Genomic DNA, 22,751 nt, shown 5'->3' with positions numbered 1-22,751 from the left:
AATATCTTAGCAGCTGCATTGCAACTCCTCGGCAACCCCTTACAAGACCCTAGCATAATTCCTTTAGAAAATGTACAAATCTAGTTTCTTAAACATTTTAGTTCCCTATAATCATCATAAGACATTGTCATTAGGTTGCATTGATTAGAACTTTTAGATTTTCTGTTTTGCAAAGACTTCTCTAAAACCTTGATGCGTCATACAGTTTGTAATTTTCCTTCTCTGTTTTGGGTGTTAAGAAGCAGTTAGAGAATTCATCCTTGCATATTTTTCTTTAGTAATTGGTTAATGTGTAAAGTGACTCACTGTTTTCCCCCCTTCTTTTCTTTCTCTGTCATCCTGTCTTTCTTTGAAATGCACTCTTTTTGTCCTTGCCTGCCATCTTTGATCACTGGCCAATAAACAGCCTCAGAGCTTGGAGACAAATGTAATATATTAGTGCGTGTTCCCTGGTGTCACCACTTTAATTGAGAATGTCAGGCTAAAGTTAGCGCCAGGGTGAATCTTGACCTCACGTTTAATTGTGCGAGAAAGACGTGCCTAGCAGTGATTTCAGTGACAGGAAGTGTGTGTGTGCTTGAGTGTATGAGATGAGTGGGGGTATGCTGAAGGCCCCCTAAGTTGCTTTAAGATCGAGCCGTCTGGACGATCAATAGATAGCTCTGTCTCCTCCAGTGATCTGTCTATTTAAGACAAAGTCTCTTTCTTTGCAGCAATAGTAATGGAATCTCAGCTAATCCTAAATACAGTACATTAACTCACACTTTTGCCTCGTCTCTCTCTTTTCCTCCTAGGTGGAAGTGGAGGTGGAGAGCATGGATAAAGCAGGAAACTTTATTGGCTGGCTTCACATTGAGGGTGTGAATTTGTCCGTCGCTCTGGTGGAGAACGCCCTGTCCAAGGTCCACTTTACTGCAGAGAGAAGCTCCTACTACAAGTCTCTCTTGTCTGTGGAGGAAACCGCCAGACAGAGAAAAGAGAAGGTGAGTTTTGTTGGAATCCAGCATGCCTCATACAGACTCAGGCTCTGTTCCAAAACCACCTAGGCAGCATTTTAAAGCATCATTGGCACTCTGCTAGCACAAATCCTGGGCTAACACAGTATACAGCAGTTATCTTTTAAGATACCTCCCTTTGTCAGAAATCTAAGGCAGCAACAAAACACTTTTATGCTAAGCCAGTTCACACAGCGGTCATTTTGGCAACACTCCAGTCAGATATTTTTATTCATAAGATACTGAAAAATGTTGATAATGTTCAGTCTAATTAAAAATGCACTATTTTACACAATATTTGTTGCCCTGTGGTGGTTTTTATACACACTTTCAACATCAGATCCCATTGGAATCAATTGTATAATCTATTTATGTCGCACACTGGGTTCCTGCCCTTGTGGAATGTTTCAAATCAGTCCCTTGCAAGTTTACAGTTAATTTAGGATGATGCCTTTTAAGGGTATCATCTTGTATAAACACTAGAAAGCTTGGCCGCCCACTAGGTTTTGGAACAGAGCTTCAGTCTTCTCTGTCACGATCAGAAATTCATATGTATCTGACAAGCAAAGAGATTCATTACTCATTATTCCAGATATCTTCCATCCCCACTCTGGTAATAAATATTATCTCTCTTCTGCCCAGCATGCTTTGAACTTATAGTATTGAGGCCAGAGCCTGTCATCCAGTGTATATGTGGACAAAGAGAATACACATATCTGTTGTCATGTTGCATTAGTTCAGGCAGAACAAATGGACACCGGACCTCCAAAAACAGTAGGAGCTGGACAAACAGCACAGGAATGAGTGTGTAGCTCAGGGGGTGCCACAGGGCTATGTCTTTGGCACTATCAGTTTGTTCTCTTCTCCCCACTAAGCTGTGATTGATGAAACCCTTTTTGTCCCTGATCTCAATCGCTCTCTTCATTTTCATTATGGCCGAAACAGCCCACGGAAGGCAACAGCCCTGGTGGACAAACAACACTCCTGCCAGCTGTTTCTTCTGTCCTCTATCCCTCATTTGGCGAGAGAGAGAACGGCCCCGTGCTGATAGCAATATGATCTACTGCCCAAGCCGGCTAAGAGCGTGTTTCTGTCTTCCTTGTCAAATCCATCATTTTTTTCATCTCTCTCTCTCTCTCATCTCAATCTCTCGCCTCTACAAAATATCGCACAAAGTTCCAAAACATATAGCCACATCTTTCTTTCAAAGGCAGTGCTATCAGATTCCAGCTCCTGTGAAAATAGCAACCAATCTGAAATGTGCATCCATAGATCTTCCCTTCTGATTGAACTTATACCTGGCTTAAGTCAATCTTGCTTGTATACGCTCCTTTAGATATGCGCACAGACACTCGTATATGCACACTCACTTGCACACCCCTCTGCCTCAGTGTCACCTCGCTGTAAACAAAACATGGCATGTTTTGCACTGACACCTTGAGGAAAGCACAGTTTGACCCTTATTTCCTGTGCTGTCACTTTCCCAGTGGGTTGGATTGACTCACTGATTCACCGGCAGTAAATCAAAGACGACAAGTTTGGTTTGTCCACCAGTCTCCTGCTCTCTGGCCCCTTGGCTGTCTGGGGGGTGCCACCAGCACATGGCCACCCTGATGTGAATGTGTTAGAGGAGAGAAAACAGTCAACCCCCATGAATTGGACAGCTGCATTGTTCTTAAAGATTGTAGATACTTGTTGTCAGGTTTGTCCCAATCCATGCTTGAATTTCCCAGGCCACCCTGGATAATGGAAATAATTAACCCTTCGGGACAAGTGGAAGATGGAAAGAAGTGCTGAGATCAACCTTTCTTTTCTCTTGATGGCCTCTGTTTTTGCCACTGCCAGGTTTTTTTTTTGTTTGTTTTTTTGCATTGAGAAGTTTTTATTTTACTCTGTTTGTTCTCTTGTTGGTGGATGGGTAAGTGCTTGATGTTTGCTGACCATAATTAAATGCACTAGGTCAAGTTTACATTAACATTTTCATTCAAGTATCTTTTTTTCAGTGTTCTTTTATAATCAAAGAAATAAAAAAGATCCATTAGTTTATAATAGTGGTCCAGTAGCTATAAAACGGAGTTAGAGAACCAAAGGTCACCGTGCATGACTAGCTCTTGATCTCTTCCCACTACTAATTCATTGTTGATAAGCATAGACATCTTGGTAAATCTTCAGACAAAACAAAGTCTTGCATTGTATTTGTGTTAAACCATGAACATAAACTATTCCTTGAATCCCTGCACACTATTTTTGCACACTTTCTATTTAATGCTGTTTGCCTATAGATTGAGGGAATCCCTTTAGAAGTTCCTCTCAATATCATGTGCCGTCAGCACCAACACTGCTCTGAAATATAAACAGTTTGCTGCATGGAGATGTTGGAACACTTCTGGTTGCTGGGAAACAGTAATGGTTGCTGATTAGTGAGCAGTTTATGACCCAGTGTGCACCGAGCCAACCCACATTCTCGCATCTCGCAACACACGCTATTAAAAGAGCCTTCTTTTAATTGCAACACTAATTATGAGGCGGCAAATCTGAAGAGAAGTCCACTTTCTGTTGAGAAACAAGGCCTTCTATCATTTCTTATCTAAGTTTGGTCTACTTCACCAAGGCTCTGGTGGATCACCCCATGATTCTGGAAAACTGGGACAAACCAACCACTGATTACTATCCTCCCTTAGATCATAATCCTCATCATTGTTCAGAACATCACTGAGCTTGTCCGCCTTTCCCCCTCGCCGCTCCCACGGTCACTCGTTTGTCATCTTGTTCCTGCCTTTTCTGGTGTTATTGGGGCATAATTCTGTCACCAGGGGGTTGATTTCGGCTCTAATAGCCTCCCCAGGCTCTTGTGTGCTTTACAACACTCGTGACAGGGTTCCGCAGGGGTTGAGAAGGGCAGCCGTCTGCTTGTGACATTTAAGCTCAATGATTTTATGTGGTGGGTGAATGCAGCCCAAGCCACGTGTCATCCACATCTGTCTGACAGAGGAGGTCGAGTAAACCTGGGGAAAGGATGAGAATGTGTAAATCCTTTTTATACTATTAAAGGGTTAGTTCACCCAAAATTTTTATTCTGTCATTAATGACTCACCTTCATGTCGTTCCAAACTTGTAAGACCTTTGGCAGAAACCTCTCAAATGTAATTTAAAAAAAAACTTAATTTTATTTAAGATTTAAGATGAACGAAGGTCTTGCGGGTTTGGAATGACATGAGGTTGAGTAAATAATGACTGATTAATAATTTTCATTTTTGGTTGAGCTAACCATTTAAGAGACCTCCAAAACAATCAGGCTCTGGTAGAACGTAAATGTGTCTCGCACAAATTGATTTAGGCGGAATGCAACGACTTTAAAAAGAGCATCACAGAAGAGAAATGCTAACCTGACAAATTGCAGCCCACTCAAATGTCTGCAACGGTTTCTAAAAGAATATTTCTATTACTTTTGATTTCATTTAGCTGAATCCCTCCTGTTGTGAAGGAATATTGTTCAAGGACTTCATCAGTGGACAGCTATGTCCAATTTCAGAGGAACGTCTAAGTGCTAGTTTACTAGCGAGAAGCGGAACCACGGTGTAATTTTCTTTTGAGACACTTGAGTGCCACAGACAATCAAAATATACAAATGAAACCCAAAGGTGCCTAGAAATATTTAACAAGTTGCAGTTGTTTTTTTTGTTTTTTTTTTTGCTGTTGTATTTCTCAGAGTTAGCGAGAAATCCATTGTGCTTCAGTGCAAGCTTCTGTGAGTTGGCACTTTTTTACCTCTGGCTAATCTGGAGCGAATAGAGCTGGAGGCTCAGGTCAGTCTAATGGAACCCGAGTTTTCAGACTTGCGTTACTCCATTAATATTTAACATGGAGATGAAAGCACAGTGCTCGCTATCATTCTTTAAGAGTTATATTTTGTTCATGTTGAACAATGCATTTTAATTAAAGGCCCACTTTTAATTTCCTCTGATGGAAGTGATTTCGTCCTGAAAACTGACTTTCCTGAGCACACGAATATATCATTTTTTTTCTTCTGTTATTAACAACAAAGTGGCCTAAATGAAGTTTTAACGCTTTTTATATCATGCTCTCTTTTTTCAGCTACAGAAACAGTGAACCAGTGGCTGTTTCCATGGCAATATTATAAAACGTGACAAGATAATTACATACATGCCACGGATGAGGTTATCTAAATGCTTGAGAAAGCAAATGCTATTCTAGAGTTTTCAGGTGTTGGGTTCGCAGTTTTAAATCTGATGGCATTTCTCAGATTTTGTTCATTTTGATGTACTTTATCAGAGGTGATTTCCTTACTTTGCATACATGTAAAAGTTTTATGTTGTTGTTTTTTTTCTTTAATTAATAACATGCACTGATCAATCATTCACAATAAGACTAGGACAGATGTATTTATCAAGTAAATGGGGTCTTGACTTAAGCCAGGTTATATAGAGTGGCATCTCTCCTTCTCTTTCCCTCTCTTTTGACATGCCTGTGCCTTCAGTTGCTGTAAATGGCATTGTGTAGAAAGAGCTGTGTAGAAGTGGCACTAAAAGGGAAGTGTGTGATTATTTATGCATTTCCATTCTGTTCCACACTCCTCTCACCACTGTCATCGTTGCCTTCTAATTTAACAAATGGAGGGCAGGCTGTGTCAGACAGGAACAACCAGAGCACTGTGGTGAATCACAGTAAGAGTTATCCAATTAGACACAGCAACTCTCCCCGGAGGCTTGCGCTAAGGCCTGCTCAGCCACAACAGGGACTTGGCCGGCTAAAGAGAGACAACAAACATGGCAGGACTGATGTCTCTGATGTAAAACATTGGCTGAAAGCACATCAGCATGCGTGCGCAGACTCCTGAACCAATCAAATTTGAGAGGGATTGTCTGAAATATTCATGTGAGTTTCAAGCTGCACATTAATTATGGAGTTATTTAACAGTGCCTGTTTTTTTTAAATATTATTATCATTTTGTATTTTTATTTTTCTATTAAATTACTGTTTGTTTTAGTGGCAGTTGTCCTAATTAGGGATAAATATAAGCTTTGCATATACACACATTCACATATTTTATTTTATATATAATATAAAATGTGAATGTGTATATGCAAAACTTATATTCATGTACAGTTTATTTTCTTTGTTTCTGCTGTAAGGGAAACAGGTCAATTTAGCTCAAAGGGAATCATTTAAGATTTTAAAGGGAATTTGAACAGAATCACTGTTTCACGGCTGGTCACGGAGACGCCCTGCGGTTCAGTGAACGAGCCGTTTAACACCAAATCTGCGCTGGATACTAATATCCAAACTATAGTGAAACACTATCAATTAGCACAGTAACAAGATCGGCAGTTTAAGACATTAACTTGTAAGCACAAAACACAAGATACTTCTCTTTTCAATATGAATAAGGCTTTATTAGATAAATCTAAGACATATAAACTAATCTAACACATAAACGCACGCACACACACATTCACACAAGTTGCAGGAAGATCGAAAGTTAGGGAAAGATGAGTTTAAGAGAATGGAAATATGGAATCCCAAGTTTACAGCAATACGTTAAATTGCATAGACATGAACAACCATCAATCACGTAATTAGCCCTTGCATTGAGTTCTTCAATGTGACTAAAATTATATTAGCTACACCAGCACAACAAATATCTGGGGATACGTTGCCTTAGTTTCCTGTGAAAGGGACTCCCGTTGAAAGGGGTATCCCGGTGTCGCTGATTGGCTGGAAGTTCAGTTGGCTGAAGTGACGTCTTGGGGAGCCCGTGCTTGGGCGTTGGCTGAAGCTGGAGTTGTGTGGCTGGTCGGAGTTCAAACGCGCAGACGAGGTCGACGTTACAAAACTTAACTCAGAACACGAAACTCTCAAACGGAAAAGAAAAGAAATAAAGTTTGACGAGACTAGGTTGTGTTCCTTCTCATTGTGGCATAAGTAGCAGCAGGCAGGCACGCTGGAACCGCGCTCGAAGAACCATGATGACTAACCACATGGCTAGATGCTACAAGCTAAAGCTAGGTAGCAAAGCTACAAGCTAAGAGCAGGCATGACTGATAGCACGAGCAAGGCTGGAACTAAAAACCGACATGGCTAATAGCAGCAGCTAGACTAGAACTAAAAAGCAAGATTTAATCGTGTCCAAAGTTTTTAAACTTCCTTGTTGGCCACCCCTCAAATGTTGCCTTGACCAATCAGATATGGTCCTGGGGTCTGGGGTATCATAAATCATTGTTTATCTTACCAAGCATGTGGTTCTTGCCTCACAGGGTCTAATTTTGGACATGATTCCTATAACATGATTATGATATATTTTACAAATAAATGATTGTCAGGACAATATCAAGCAAGAAAATGCGATTATTTGAATACTAGACATGACTAGGTATCCTATAGTTATCAAAAGACATACACAATAAGTGATTATACATGATAGTCAAATGTGTGGGTTACACGTAAATGAATATGGAGTTAAGCAATGGAATGATTCATTCATAAGTCTTTTTTGAGTTCATTCTGGTCCATATATAATGTATAAAAAGCGTTTCTTTGCCATTCTCTGGCAAAGGACTTTTCTGTGAAGACAAAGGTTTAAAGCCCTTCCCCCTTAGGAATTTCAGTCTGGTTTCACTGGCTGGGGGGGGAAGTCAATGCAAGTATTTAACTTGATCTCCTGGGTTTACATGTGATGTCCAGCGTTGCATTCCAATCACGAACAATAAATTTGACAATCTCTTCTTCGAATTAAAATTGTCAATAATTGTTCTATTGGTGTTAATGTTGAAAGCTATTGTGTGAACAAGTTGGTTGGTTGGTTATCTTGCTTGGTTCTTGTGCCACTAGAACTGATTTATGACTTCCTGAGGAATTCAGCTCATGTTTCAATGCACACAGCTCTGATAGACTCTTTGATTTGTCTGATTTGACTCATTTCTGCTACACTGCTTTAACAATAACAATTAGAATACAGTGAAAACACAAAAATTGATGTTAATATATATTTTTTTCTTTTTTAATTACATTTATATGTGGATTAAGACCAAATATTAATATTTCGTTACTGTTGTAAAGGGTTCAACAGATTTTTTTGGCTTTCTTTTTTTTTGGTCACTTTTGGTCACTATTAAACTAAAGCACAATTTTAGATGTATTTATTTTTATTAAGTGTTTTTTAGCAGTATAGTTACTGCAGTCAGTTATCATTTATCAATCCCACAGTTGATTCCCTGGCGTGAGTGTTATTGTATCATAATTTAATGTACATTTTAAGAATTCATTGCATTAAGTCTTGCTACTCTCTTTCAATTGAGGTTTCCTCCGTGGCAAAGTTTACTCAAATGCTCTCCATGCCAAATCAGAACAAAAAGCCTTGCAGCATGAATCTTGAACAAACAAGAAAAAGCTCTTTGCACTCTCATGGCATCTGTGTGGTTCCTTTTCCTCATCTTCAATTCATGAGCGATTGCGGTCTTCCTTGCTGCATAGGAATGAGAGAGCCTCCCCTGGCATAAGCAGCGATAGCGCCAAGAGTTCGTTCAGGTCACCTCTGTGTTACAGATGAGCGTAATCCATCTACAAACCTCTATCTGTATTCGCTCTCTTTCTGAACCTCCCCCATGCTTAACATGGATGTTTTAGCATGGAGTATTTTCTGTTTTTTTTTTTTTTAAACCCACGCACACAAGAAGTTTTGTTGTGCTAAAAAGTTTGGCAGAACTGTTTGGACTGTGTTCCTGCAAATGTGATAAAAAAAGATCTCTCCAACGGTTTCCATCGCAAAACAAAAGTTTAATTGAGTATTTATGCACCCAAGTGTTCTTGGCTGGCAGGAAAGCAAATTGGGTTTTTCTGTGTCAACAGATCCTACAAAAAAAAGTAATTAATTCTCCTCACACTTTTAGTAAGGAAGCTAATTAACGTTGTGGTGACACTTAGCTATGGCTTCATATATATTAGCAATAACACTATCCTTGCCAGCCCGTATGTCTTAGTTTTTGCTCAAATATTTGTTCCAGACTGACTGTGATATAGTTGAGTGCTTTTATTCTGTCAATACTCTCCTTGTCTGACCCATGCATGTACAAGAATAATGACACACAAGTCCCAACCAGCCCCTGCGCTAACATTGCCAGTGTTTAGCCTGGATAGTAGTAATAAAAAAATAAAATCTGGAGTTTGTCGTGGCTTGGCAAAGTAAATTATGTATTTCACACAAGGTACTTTTGATCATGCAATCATCTTGTTAAAATATTATTATGACACTTATACAGACAAGCTACAATTTGGTTAAAATATGGACTACATGTACTTCTACAGCATTTGTTAATCTAGATTGGTTACTAGAACTTTTTGACATTTTCAGGTTTTATAAATCAAGTTTATAAATCAAGTTAATATTACTAAATGCTGTAATAAAAGTCGTAACACTTTAGTTTAGGAATCAGTTCTTGCTATTAACTAGCTGCTTATTAGCATGCATGTTACTAGCATACTGGATCTTTATTAGTACTTACAGTATAAAGCACTTATGCTTTATTCTACTTGACCATATTTTAGATATTTTAATGTCAATACATAAAGTTAATAACTACCTTACTGTTAATAAGCAGCAAATTAGGAGTTTGAGGCAACAGTCATAGTTAATAGTTAGCGAGAATTGGTCCCTAAAATAAAGTGCGGCCAAGAGAGTTTACTGTTCGTCCATGATAACTAATGAATTAAAATAGTTAGTTAGTAATACATTAATGTCAGAGCTTTGTCAGAGGCTGATTTTAATTGGTTGTAGAGATTTTTTTTACTGCATTAAAATCTGCAGTTTCCAAAATGTGTTTTATATGTTGTTCCTTTGCACCCACTAGAAAAAAGTGCTAAATTCTATGGAGAAATGTGTCCTAAAGAAAAGCTGTGCCTCCTGGAAAATTCATCGGTATGTTTTGATGAATGTTCACCAGTACTGGTTTTGCTTTGGGTTGGAATATGTAGTGTGTGTGTGTGTGTGTGTGTTGACATTAGGTGTTCTGCTCTTGCTTACCTCAGTAGAGGGCAAGAAAAAGATCATCTCTCTTGTCACACAAGGGGGAAAAGCTGAGAAGGGCTATTCCATACATCTCATGGATTATGCAAGATGCACATTTCTGCATAGAAAACGAGCTTGGGTCATCTACTCCTAACAACACACTTCACGTACACACTACAACATAAGCAATATTTAACAGCCCTGAAGGCAAGCCAGGGCTCTTTCTAACCACACACACACACACACACACGTTTTCCACAAATCTTCAGGTGCAGTTTCAGCAGTCTGTCACATTTATTCACAACTCGTCTCAGCAGACCTTTATTTTTCTATCAAGATGCTAATTTATGATGTTTTAATAATGAGCTAATGATATTTTCTCTCTTGTTACCATAAATTTAAGGCATTTTATTATTCCTATTTAAGTTTTCCTTACTTGGTCCCCATTTTGTAAGTACAACTTGACCCACAAAGACATTTACTCACACATTTCCCCTTGTACTCACTCATACTCAGGCATGCAAGCGTGAGGAACTTTGAACATTAACGTCAATGCCAGCTTGAAGGAGAGCCAGAGAGTGCATACATGGGCAGACAGGATGTAGTGACAGACAGGCCGTGTAAATACTCAGTCTGCACAGAAACAAAAATCCATCCACTTCCAGACAGGATTGTCAGGCATCTGCATACATACAAGAAGACATCTAGCTCACGCTGCACTTCTCATGCACACATACAGATGTGTGCAAACCCGAGATGTCACCCTGACTGTGTGTCCTTGGCCGCCCTTCCACTCGTTTACGGGATATCCCTCTAGGCTCTTGACGGACACTCTTTTAGGCAGGTTTGTGGTTCACCCGTGCAGAAAGAAAGCCATAACACTTCCACTAGTTCCATTCTCATGGGGGAAGCACTGTGTATGCGTGTTTGTCTGCTCAGACTGTAATTAGATATGACATTGTGAATTGCATTTCTGCAGATGAACACATGCTTGGATACGCAGTAGAGAACACAAATGATTGTGTTTGCAGTTGTTGCAGATACGGTTTGTGCGCTTGAGGATTTTTTTTAGGATTGCCTATGCATTTGAGGTTGAAGGACAGTTGCCCTGCAGTTGCACAGAGACATCTGCCCCCCGAGGGAGACTGCAGACCAAGAACGGACATTTTTCTGCTTGAGTTGATGGCAGTAGTGTTTTCTGTTCTTGGTTCTGCAATGTCAGAAGCCTTTGAAGTGAAGAGATCTGCTTGCAGTTTGGCAAATCTGTGTCCAAAACACTGGAAGTCCAAGGATAAGCTGATGTTAAATCATAATAGGCCATATTTTGCTAATAAGCATTCCTGGCCTTACTGTGCACGAATCATTAATTTACACAGTTTAAAAAATTACTACAAATAATTGACAATGCTCTATATATTTTACAATATTCAAAGTATGGCACAAAATGTGTTTAAAGTACAAATATGCCGTCTTATACACTCAATCATTCAATTCAGAGGATGGACCGATGGGCAGATAGATGCCAGGGTGGATGGGATGTTGATGATTGGCTAAATAAGATACATTGATGGATGGACGAGTTGATGTATGTAGGTGGATTTATAGAGAGAAAAATAGGTCAGGTCAGATTCCTGATTTCTTCCTGTGATTTTTTTTTTTTTTTTTTTTTTTTTTTTTTTTTGAGTTATTCTTCCAGAAGTTTCTAAATATATTATAAACATAAAGGGCTTCTTTTTATTTGCACTCCTAGTGACAGTATATTCTAATATTGTAGTGAATCGAGTCCCTCTGTCTCTGCAGCCTGGGGATATGACAGTAAAGGAACACATAAACTGTCTACTTGTCCTTTAAATTCAGCAGTGTTTAGATCTAAAAGTCACTTGCTTGGAGATCCACACACTTTGTGTGTGTGTGCATCTGTGCGTTGAATATTGCATTTCTACTCCTTGCAAGTGGAGTTATACATACACACACAAGCATGGCATTTCCCTCTAGACTGCTGACATTCACTCATTTTTGGGAGTACAAACCCTCCACCGCCAAAACGTTTAGTAGCCTCAACTCGGCTGTCGCTTCAGGTGTCCGCTCTAATCGCCTGACAGTAATTAAAAAGTGTGGACCTTCTCTTGTGCGCGCCCACTAACATTTCCGGAGAGCAGACGTTCATGATTGTGTCTTTAATGCATTTTTGGCAGTGGGCGGTCCCTTCATTCCTGACCAATAAATGCAGAATATTTTTATCTTGCTGGCAGAGTTTGCTGCCATCCTTTTTGTTTAAGAATCATCGTGTCATTCCAACCCTTCTCACAGCCAGTCCATAACCAGACTCCAGCAGCATTACAGCTGCTTTTTACGGAGGAGTATTTTATGTGATAACTTCCCTGAATCCGTTTAAGCTCGTTGACAGCTTTCTTCTAAACCGAGACACATTTTCAGAGGCTTTTTGTCTTATTTGGTTCAAGTGTATTGAGTTTCTCACAACGACATCGTCCAGAAATGCGTCTTGGAGCCTCCTGGGCCTAAAACCCATCATTATGCAGCATGATAAGACCACCTCAGAGAACCCAGGCTTTCAGCAAATGATGTTCTCTCACTCTTTCCACCTGCGTTTCTTTCTTTCTCAGGTCATTGTGGCTCTTTCTCTGTCATGCACACACATACTCCTGAGAGAGCACAGTAGACAGGTTTAAGCCAGCAGTTCTAGGCTTGGGGATTCAGCTAACGGCTCATCAATTTTCTTTATTACCTGCTCTGGAAAAAAAAAAAATGAAACGTCCTCAGTGCAGGGAGAGGCTATTCTTAGATCTGGTGCCAATTCCCCTCCTAAATGCAGCCACTCACTCTTCCTCCTGTTTTTACGCTCTCGTTCCCCACTTTTTCTCCTTGCAAAGCTGCTCTTCTGTTCATTCGGATTGCTGATTTATTTGCCTTTGCGACCTTGGGGGCATCAATTGCCATCACAGTCTGCATGTGGTAATGGGTTTGTAATGGGTGAATTTTTACAGAAATGTTCTGGGTTCAATACAAGTTAAGTGCTGTCAACAGCATCTTTATGACATGCTGTCAATTTACCATGGAAAATAATTTCACATTGTCCAGAACAGTAAAAGTTAGATGGAAGGATATACAGTATATAGATTTTTGTTAGATTTTACAAACTGAGGGGCAAGTCATTATTAATTAACAGTATGCTGTCCGTAGAGCCTAGCTTGAATCTAAAAGATTCTTTTAATACAATTTTCTTGCTTTTTCTCCCCATCTTGTTGTCATTTCATATGTATTTGACATGATTCCCTCAAGGCTTCAGTGTAATCTGTCATTGAATGCGGGCAAGTGTAGCAGTTGTATTTGTGTGTGTTCGCACACTTGTTCGCCCAGGTGCTTTCATGCGTGTGAGTTTCTGTTCGTTCTTTGACATCCCATCGCCTGAAGAGTTGTAGCGGGCCGTTACGTTAAGACCCCTCAGCATCAATCACACACAGCTCCCCTCCATTGTCCCAGACCATCAGTCTCTCATGACGACCCCTCCTGACCCCCGTGGACCCATGGGTTTAACATCCAGACATAAATCTGACTGTGCTGGACTGTGCACAGAGCCATTTTGGGTTGCGGTTACAGAACGCCACAGGCTCGTTGACAGAAAGATCCATTTCTTCAACAGGGAAGCAAGTGGGCTCTTTTTCATGTGCTGTCAGTGTTTGTTGGGCCAGAGAGTGAAAGGAAGTGGCTCAGAGCCTGTCGGCTTCTGCGATTCTATTAAACATGGCAGCACATGGCCAGGACTACAGTGCACGCTCGCACAGGAAACTCAATCAAGAATCAATCAAATTGAATCTGACTCCAATTGCAGTGTCAGATTAACCTGACTACTTCCTGTTTAGAGTAAATCAGAGTCGGAGTGAAGGGTCACAATTTGAATGTCTTAAACGGATAGTTCACCCAAAACTGAAAATACTGTCATGATTCAATCACCCTTAAGCTGTTTCACAACCATGTTATTGGCTTCCATGGAACACAACAAAATTAAACATTGAAGGTGGAACTCTTTTCCATTATACGAATGGTTCAACAAGGACACAAAATGTCATATAGCTTTGTTCAATTCAGTCAATTCAATTCAAGTTTATTTGTATAGCGCTTTTTACAATACAAATAGTTACGAAGCAACTTTACAGAAAATTGTTTCTACAATATTTAGTAGTAGCTTATGGTGGTGACTGTCAGTTTGTGCACGTATGACAGGATTTTTAGAAAAAACTGTCAGTTTGTAAATCCTAGTTACATCCCGTGGCAAAACATAGAGACATCATTAGCATAGCTGCTGATCCAACAAAGTAAAATTAGTTTTGTTGTGTGAGTTTAAGTTTTGATATCCTCCTTGGTATGTTCATGCAGTGTCCCATTCTGATAAGTAAGGTGTTCCAAGTAGAGCCCTGTACGGGCCTCAAATTTAGGCCTTAGCCCTGCCTATGTCCGACATCATATCAGAATTACTGGTCAGAGTCCATCTTTTTTCCCCCTTCCCCTTCTTTTGTGATTCACACAATAAAGAAACTAGCAGCTTTGGAACAACATGCGGGTAAATAAATGATGTCGATTTTTTCATTTTGGGTGGAACGATTTCTTTAAACTGCACTTTTCTATTTGAATGCAGAGTTCTAGAGTGATTTATTTTGCTCTACTCAAACAGACAGGCATTTTGTCTACCCTGAAGGAGTCGCACTGTTATGTAAACACATTACTCAGGCTTCACTTCTTCTTTTCATCTTTCTCGCATGCGCTTCTTTCTCTCTCCCAGCATGCAACTCCCTTTTTTCAGTATTCCCCCTCTCTCTCTCTGTCTCTCATCAGTGCCGTGGGCTTGCAGCCAGCCATGTTGTTTGAGCTTGTGTGTGTGTGTGGGGGGGGGGTGTGGCTGGTTTTAGTGGGCTACCAGGCCTCTTTCAGGACGTAAGCGTCCCCCCGAAGAGTGGCTGTTGATGTCAGTCCAGTTTTTTTTTTCTCTGTCATCTTTCCTCCTTTTTACTGTCCAGCTCCTCAGCATCTCCATGTGTAAAGACAGCTAAACGCCCATGTTTGTCAGATGCAAGTGAGTCAATGAGCAAAGCTGCGAGAGGTGGAATATTCGATCCGAGAAAATGAAGAGGCTGCTTTTCAAGAGATAAACCGTAGCCATGACAACCGGCATCAAGACATGCTGGGTTAAATAAACTTGATTTATTTTGCTTTTAATTTGCACACGTTTTTGTGTTAATTCCTTTGCAGAAGGAAACAAAGATATAAATATTAAACCTCTTTAGGTCAGGGTTGCGTAAACGCAATTATCGGTTTATTTGATAAATGGCTTTGTGTGAAGTAGACTTCACTTGAATTTCATGTCCTTCCCGGAAGCCCTCTGTCATGACTGAGTCTGATTAAAACATATGTCGCATGTGGTTATTTCATGCGGTGAAGTGTGGGCAGACGGCAGGTAGGCAGGCTAGCTGGAAATAAGCCGCTTTAAATAGCTCCGCTTCTAGTCTTACGGCAAATGAATACTGATTTAGAAGGCTTTTATTTTTATTTTTTTCTCAGCTTTGTACAAACATCAGGAGGTTTGTTTCAGAACGAAATATTAGAACTCCTCCAGTGCATTTTGATTATGCAAAAAAAAATGTTGTGTCTAGATATGTGCCGACTAGTTAAGCAGTTCTTCAAGAGCTGATTTGACTTTAGTACACTTGCTGGTGAAATGGCAATTCACCTTTTCTCTTTTCTAATGAATGTTTTAGATTACATAGTGAACAATTCACCTATGCAAGTTTATTTTGACCTCCTAAACTCAGTCTTCTGGTGAAATTATAACTTTTCTTGTTCCCCATACCAGACTTCTCTAAACATTAGGTCGTCTTAAATCCGCCCCTTTCTTACGATCGACTGCAAACTTGCATTCAGGTCTGCTGCCTTCAATTTAAACATCTTATGAATAGGACCAAGTCACATTAATTATTTTGTCTTACTCCAAAGTGCATCACAATATGAACAAAAGGATTTGTTGCTACTACAGTTAACATCCAAACTTTGAAGGAAGAAGAATTTACAGATTGTTCAGTTTGCTGACACCCATTTAACTTTAAGTCAGCTTTTTGGTGTTTAATATACCAGATAATTCTGGTGACTGTTTTTTGCACAAATCTTTTTTTTTTTTTTTTTTTTTGCATTGTCATCTTTTTGCAGTCTTTTTCTAATAGCTGTGTGAAGTCAGCATTAGAGTAGAAAGTCTGAGTGTTGTGTAAGGCCCCATATGCTGCCGTGTTTCCCCCGGGGGCATCATCTGTGCGAGTGGGGAGCCGCGACATGCATGCCAGACCCCTCAGAACCAGGCTGTTTTGTTTGCGCAAACAGGCTTTATTTTCATTGTTACTTCCCACAGAAATGGCGCTAAACCGCTTAGTGCATGTTTAAGAGTTCTGACAACACCACTGCGACGAGCCTGGTGATTTCCTACCTTTACCGTGCAGGAATTTTAGGCTATTGGGAGTTTGTAACGGCTGACAGGAGGGTGGTGACATTAGCGGTGTAAGCCGCGGTATAAGCTACACAACCGCCACTGCATCCCAACAGCTGCTGTTGGTGATATGAGGCTGAAGAGAAGCTCCCCACATGCTGACATCTCGCAGCTGTTGATCCCCAAAGTGCCATGCCACCTGGGCACTTTTAATGCATAAATTTATCCGCTAAGTAAACCACATCCAAGACTCCATGTCCACCTCTGCTCCACACACCCCTCCCCTCTGCATTTCACCCCAAGTCACCCCATCCTAAGTTGAGTAGATCAGAAAATGCTGGATTTATCCAGCTTATTGTGTGTTTTTACAGATGACTAGTATGATTATGCAAAGTGAGTTCATAGCTCTAGCTCAGTGTTTGCAGGTTAAGTGGATGCTGACAGTGTAGGTCACTTAGTTGATGTGTTTGTCAGCATCTGTGAGTAGATTGATGTGGTGGATGGATGGTCAGTCTGCCCTTTGTCACCCGATGGACCCATGTGTTTGAGTACATTTTAGCCAGAAAAACTGTGACCGTGTTGTTTTTCGACAGTATGCTTTACAGTCAAATTAGCGTGAAATGTGTTTCTCTCTCTCTCGCTCTCTCATGGCACAGATGTGCTTTTACCTGGAAAATGTGTCAGCGTTCGCTGGTAGTTCTGGTTTTAATGCCTTGAGATTGATATGTGCTCAGACACTTGGAAGCATTCATGTGAACACATTTGCAGGTGTAAATGTGTGTTTAATACCTCCCATCCTACAGCACATTGGTGCAACACCCCATTAGTACCTCACCCTTATAAGTCTTGATAGTATACACAGTATCAAAAGATTGGATCATTGGACATCTGGATCCCATGTCCTGCTTAGATGTGTGCATGTGCAGGGGTCATAGGTTGTTGCTATCAGATGTCAATCAGGAGGAGTTCAAAAGAGTAAGACTTAGTGCTGTTGTCATTCATGGATCTTTCCACGTTGATTTTCTCTCCTCTTCCCCCAGTCCTCTAAGGGTGCACGTGGGCATGCATTCTAAGCTGCTTCACGTTTTAGTTGCGAACAGAATATGATCGCATTTTGTCATGCTCTTGCTGCTTTTATTTAAATATTTAATATTTAACACTGGAAGTAGACACGTATTGATCCAGTGCAGATATTTTAATCAATATGATTTTTTTCTTATATCATCTTAATATAAATAGCCACTTCAAGACAACTTACTGTCACTATGACATTTACATATTGTGTTTACTATATTTATTAGTTATTTACTTTATCTATATTTTCTCAAAAGATAAAAAATAAATTCATAGTCAAACAAATCAGAAAATCATTTGTGATGTCATCCTGGAGAGTGCAAAACAACTGACAAAACCTTTTCTGCTTAGATCATTCTCTTGTGATCGCATACTTTTTATCTATATCAGGGTTGTTGCTTTTGGATTGTATTTCTGCAGTGACTGAATCATTATATCATTGATATAGACAGCATATCCATCTGCATATGGTGGTTCTTCATAAATTGTACGTGAAGGCATGTCTGCCTTGTTAGTCATTCCATACTGCGAACAGCTTCATCAATATGCGCAGACAAATCGAGCGGATGGGCATCATGGGTCGTAGACCTTAATTGAGTCAGATTAAACACCCTGATGATGTATCCCACCTCTCAGATTACCATTCAGTTTTTCAGACTGTATAGCACTGCAGAAACCCACATATACAGTTGTATTTGGGACAAGCCCAATCAAAATGGTGGTGTCTCCTGTGCTTACAACCAGTAGAGACTCTAGAATACAGTTTTTACTCATAATAGGTGAAAGATACTGTATGTTGACTTCAGTCAAGTTATTTAAAGTGTTTTTATCCTAGTATTGCAGTGGAATACAGAGTCTCCCAGACTGCTTGACAGATTTACTGAAGCATGTCCCTCTTTACAAATGTGGATCATTTCACTTTGAAGAACTGAAGCAGTGCAAGGAAAAATTGCATTCAGATTCTCCCAGAGTATAATAAACCATCTGCTTATTCCTGTAGAGTATTTGTCCTGTAATGGAGAGAAATATAAGTTTTGGCTTTAACTATGCTTTTTTAATGGCCAGTGAATCTCTTAAATGAGATATTTCCAGTCACACACACTGCTGACAAAAGATTTGTTTTCTCCCCGTCATCGGACTCACATCTTAGTATTCCAAGTATCCAATTTATGCAGCAGCTTCTTAGTTTAAATGAACTTTGCCAAAGACGTTTGTGTGTGTTGTGTGAGTGTGCCGTATCATTATGCCTAATGCCAGAAGTGTAAGAAAGAGGCTTCTCTTGAATTAATGAGCTTTTATTTCCTAAGGTAACTTCATTATGAATATAATGGACGCTAAATTGATTTACCAAGTATAATTTGATTTAATAATAAACATGGCTTTATTTTTATTTTTTTTAAGCTTTATTAGATGGCTATGTGACAATGTATGGCTTTATTTAAAAGCAGAATTAGTCCAAGTTTTACTTTATTTGTTTTGCTGAAAAACATACGGCCTGCTTACCTGCCTCGAGTGCAGTGACTTATGGGTATTGTAGTTCTTCTCCCTGGCTCACTGTTGTGTTTGATGCATAGAACTCTCTTGGATGTAGATTAATTTGGCAGGTAAAGTTCAGTGTGTTCCGGTAAAAACTGGGGACTATAACGGTTTGCTTCTTTCCCTTGGGCCCTGTGTGTTTGTGTGTATGCGCACTGGGTGTTGATGGGGATTCGCTCTCGCTGGGCGGAACACACTCTATTGGAATTGACACACTGTCACCTTTCATCAGCGTTTGGAACGGCCCCCCTCCCCTGAACTCGGTGTGTGAGAGAGGGCAGTTTTTATGAATGTAACTCTGCTGTATCTTTAGTCCCTGAAGGAAGTCTGACCTCTCCTTGAGTGCTCAACACAACAGGCACGGACACACTAAACATACTATTGACAAAAAACTGCTGCTTCCAATAACAGATCCTACTAAGAAAATCACACACACTATATTTTAAGGTCCAATTCTTGATATTAACAAACCATTAGCTATGAATTTGCCTTAATAAACTCATAATTTCCTGCTTATTATTAGTTAGTGAGATAGTTAAGTTAAAGAATTGAGTAAGATTAGGTATGTAGAATATGCTCATTGCAGAATGTGCTTTATATGTTACTAATAAACATACAATGTTATTAATAAGCATGCTAATAAGCACTACTAAATAGTGAGAATTGGCCCATACGTGTTACCATAATAAAGCAAAAAAGCCACTTGATAGCATGCATTACACTGATTTCAGCTAAGGTCATGGCCTAAACCATTCAATGTGGCAATATGAATATCACGTAACCTCAGTCAAGTGGTCTATTTTATTAATACATATCACATTTTTATTTAAAAAAAATTCAATTACAGTTAACTTTGCCAAGCTTTCCTTTGCCCATTTTATCTGCAAAAATGTCCTCATAAAGTGGGCAAATTTGATATTTTTATGTGGGCTGGGATGAATTCACTTTTCTTTTATGAAGTGAAAGTGCTCCGCAGTGTCAGCCAGTGGAAAAGAGAGCCTAATTTGAATTTATATGAATTTATTTGAATTTTACAATTTATAACATTAGTGCAACACTTGTACAATGGTCACTGTTGACCTGAATCAGTATAAATGTATCATCTGTATCCTATCTGGATACCATGACACTATAAGTGTCCAATCCACAACATTTTATCATATGTTTTATAATTTCCAATGTAATTGTTTCAACACTAAAACTAGTCAAATTCTACCTAATAAAATTGTGAATGGCAACTGTAGTTAAGGATTGGTTTATAACGGTTTTAAGGCGAGATGAACAGTGTTTCATCTGCATAAATATACAGTAGGGTCTTTGTAGTTGCAATTTTAAATAGCTGTATTCATTTTGAATGTGATCACAGGTGTTTATCATATTTTACCATAGTTTCAAAACTGGATTAATCCGATCAGTGTTTAGAGTTTCTCATTAGCCCATGTTAGAGGCTCGTATTTCTGCTTCTGTAGATCTGCTAATGTGTTTTTGTCCTTTGAGGATTGCAGTTAGCATGCAACAAAGCTGTCGTCCCGTCTCTCACTCTGTCACACCTTGTTTTTTGTTTTTTTTTGTGGCTTATTGCTATGGATTTAGGCCACAGGCAGCTCAATGACAGAATACATCACAAATCCTTTCTCTTCAATGACCCCGCCCAGCAGCAGACATATACCTGCACTCATGTGGAACAAAAACAAGAATGGTTGGTTGCTCACAGAAGGTCATTTGCCCAGGGTGCCAGTGTGTCTCTTTGAGTCATTGTGTGTGTTTGTGGCATTTTTTTGTGCTTTTGCAGCGGAGGATACGTGAGAGTGGGTTTTTTGCATATGTCCTGCCTGTTTCACGCGTGTCTCAAGTGCCCTTGCCTCGACGCTGCGTGTCAGAGGTCCCGTGGCCGCAGGAAAGCATGTGGTTTGGCGCTGACCATGGGTGCCAGAAATGACATTGTGACAGTCGGCACTGTAACAAGTGTTGACACTTCAAATCTGGGTGACTGCGATTGGTCCTCCAGGTTTGATTATGACTTCGTATCACTGTGCAAGGGCATTGTGGGTAGTGGGGTCAGAGTAGCGCCCTTGCTGTGGAGTGGTTTGCTGTGTTTAAATCTTCATTAACCCTGGCGTTTTCCCCAAGGAATCATTTTCCTCCATGTTCCCTTGTTTTTGTCACGCCTCGGGGGAAATAATCAGATGTAATTGGGAGTTTGACCTGTAGTTTATCATATTTGGTGGCTGGGTTTGCAAGGCTTACTGCATGTCACCAGCTGGATGTTTTACATACATCTATGTTAATTCTCAGTCTGGTTGTAAAATTGGCCTGTAAATGTCGGCCTTGCAGTCCTGGTGGACATAATTAGCTAAAACCAGCACTGTGAGGAAGCCCATAATAAAAGCCTGGTTTGTAATTAGTTGCCTCCTGATCCTTGGGAGAGAAAAAATTATGGAATAACGGGGAAAACTTCAATAGCTGATGAGCATTCATTTGCTAATAAAGCCTCTGAACTGAAGTAAGGGGCGGTTGCGTAAGAGACTGTTAATTTGTCGTGTTTGTATTTCATAATAGACTCAACCTTCAGTGCTTAGTAGCAAAAACAAACTGCTTTGACTTGCACGAAGGTAGCTCTTTTCTTGACATTTCGTAAAGCATTGATGAATTAGAACTTCTCATCCTTAGTTTTGGCACGTTGCTGAAATCCGCACTCAAATTTGTGATTTGCAGCCGCAAGTCTTAATGAGCTCGCTCTTGCTTCATGATTCTCTGCCCTCTGTCTCTGGCGGCGTTGCTCCAATCTAGCCAATACCGCCTGACATCGTGAAGAGCAGAGGTCATTGTGACCTTCTCACGGATGGGTAAATAGGTTACCCACCCATCATGTGAATGTGAAGGGATTATCAACAAATGCAATGTTCACACTGATGCTAGCAGATTAAACCATTTTGTTCGGTCTGAAGTTTTAATAGGTTTAACCAAACATGTAATCAAAATAAACGCCACTTAAATAAACAAAATGCTATGTAGCTGTGATGTGTTTGGTAATTTTTAGGTCCTGGTTTAAATTATAATTGTTTTCTTTGTCAACAGCTCTGGGCCAATTATGAAGAGAAACCAAAAGAAGAGGTGGCTCAGCTCACAGAGCAGAAGGAACGTGTGGCGAAATACAAAGCTGTCTATGTCACCGAGATCACAGATGGACTGCACTTCTACGCGCAGGATGTGGAAACGGTGAGTGCTGCCCTCATTTCAAAAACCAATGGAGAAACCGTGGCATCCATGCAAACGTGGTCCAGTTAGTCCCTGCTGGTACATGCTGTAACTACAGGCAAAAAGCATCTTGCTCCATTGACCGACATTATAAAAAAAACTGTCTACTCATTTGGCAGATGGATGGATGGATGGATAGTTTTTTTTTTTTGTTTTTTTTTGTTTTTTACGTATTTGATTTCAAATTAGTTGTTAGTGAAGGATTTGTGTTTTATGGACATCAGTCTGAGTTAGGGTTAGGGTTATTCATGTCTTATGTGTTTCGTTCCTGTGGACATTTTATGGCTTAGGTGAATTGTTTTGAAAATTATGAAAGATATCACCAAAGACACAATGAATATCAGAATGCAAGTCACATTCTGCAATTGAAAATGGGAAT

At 39.8% G+C, this 22,751-nt stretch overlaps 1 protein-coding gene across 1 annotated transcript; it reads left to right on the top strand.

Moving 5' to 3' along the window:
* Nucleotides 1-775: 775 nt before the first annotated feature.
* Nucleotides 776-22,333, top strand: LOC113089741 (staphylococcal nuclease domain-containing protein 1-like; the record flags this gene model as incomplete). Its single annotated transcript, XM_026256104.1, has 2 exons — nt 776-983; nt 22,193-22,333. Coding segments are annotated over exons 1-2 (309 nt in total), but the record flags the coding sequence as incomplete, so codon positions are not given.
* Nucleotides 22,334-22,751: the final 418 nt, after the last annotated feature.

The sequence above is a fragment of the Carassius auratus genome, unplaced genomic scaffold (genome assembly GCF_003368295.1).
Source record: "Carassius auratus strain Wakin unplaced genomic scaffold, ASM336829v1 scaf_tig00050868, whole genome shotgun sequence".
Lineage (NCBI taxonomy): Eukaryota > Metazoa > Chordata > Actinopteri > Cypriniformes > Cyprinidae > Carassius > Carassius auratus.
Note: the sequence above shows the minus strand (reverse complement) of the source record. Positions and strands in the feature narration are given on the sequence as shown.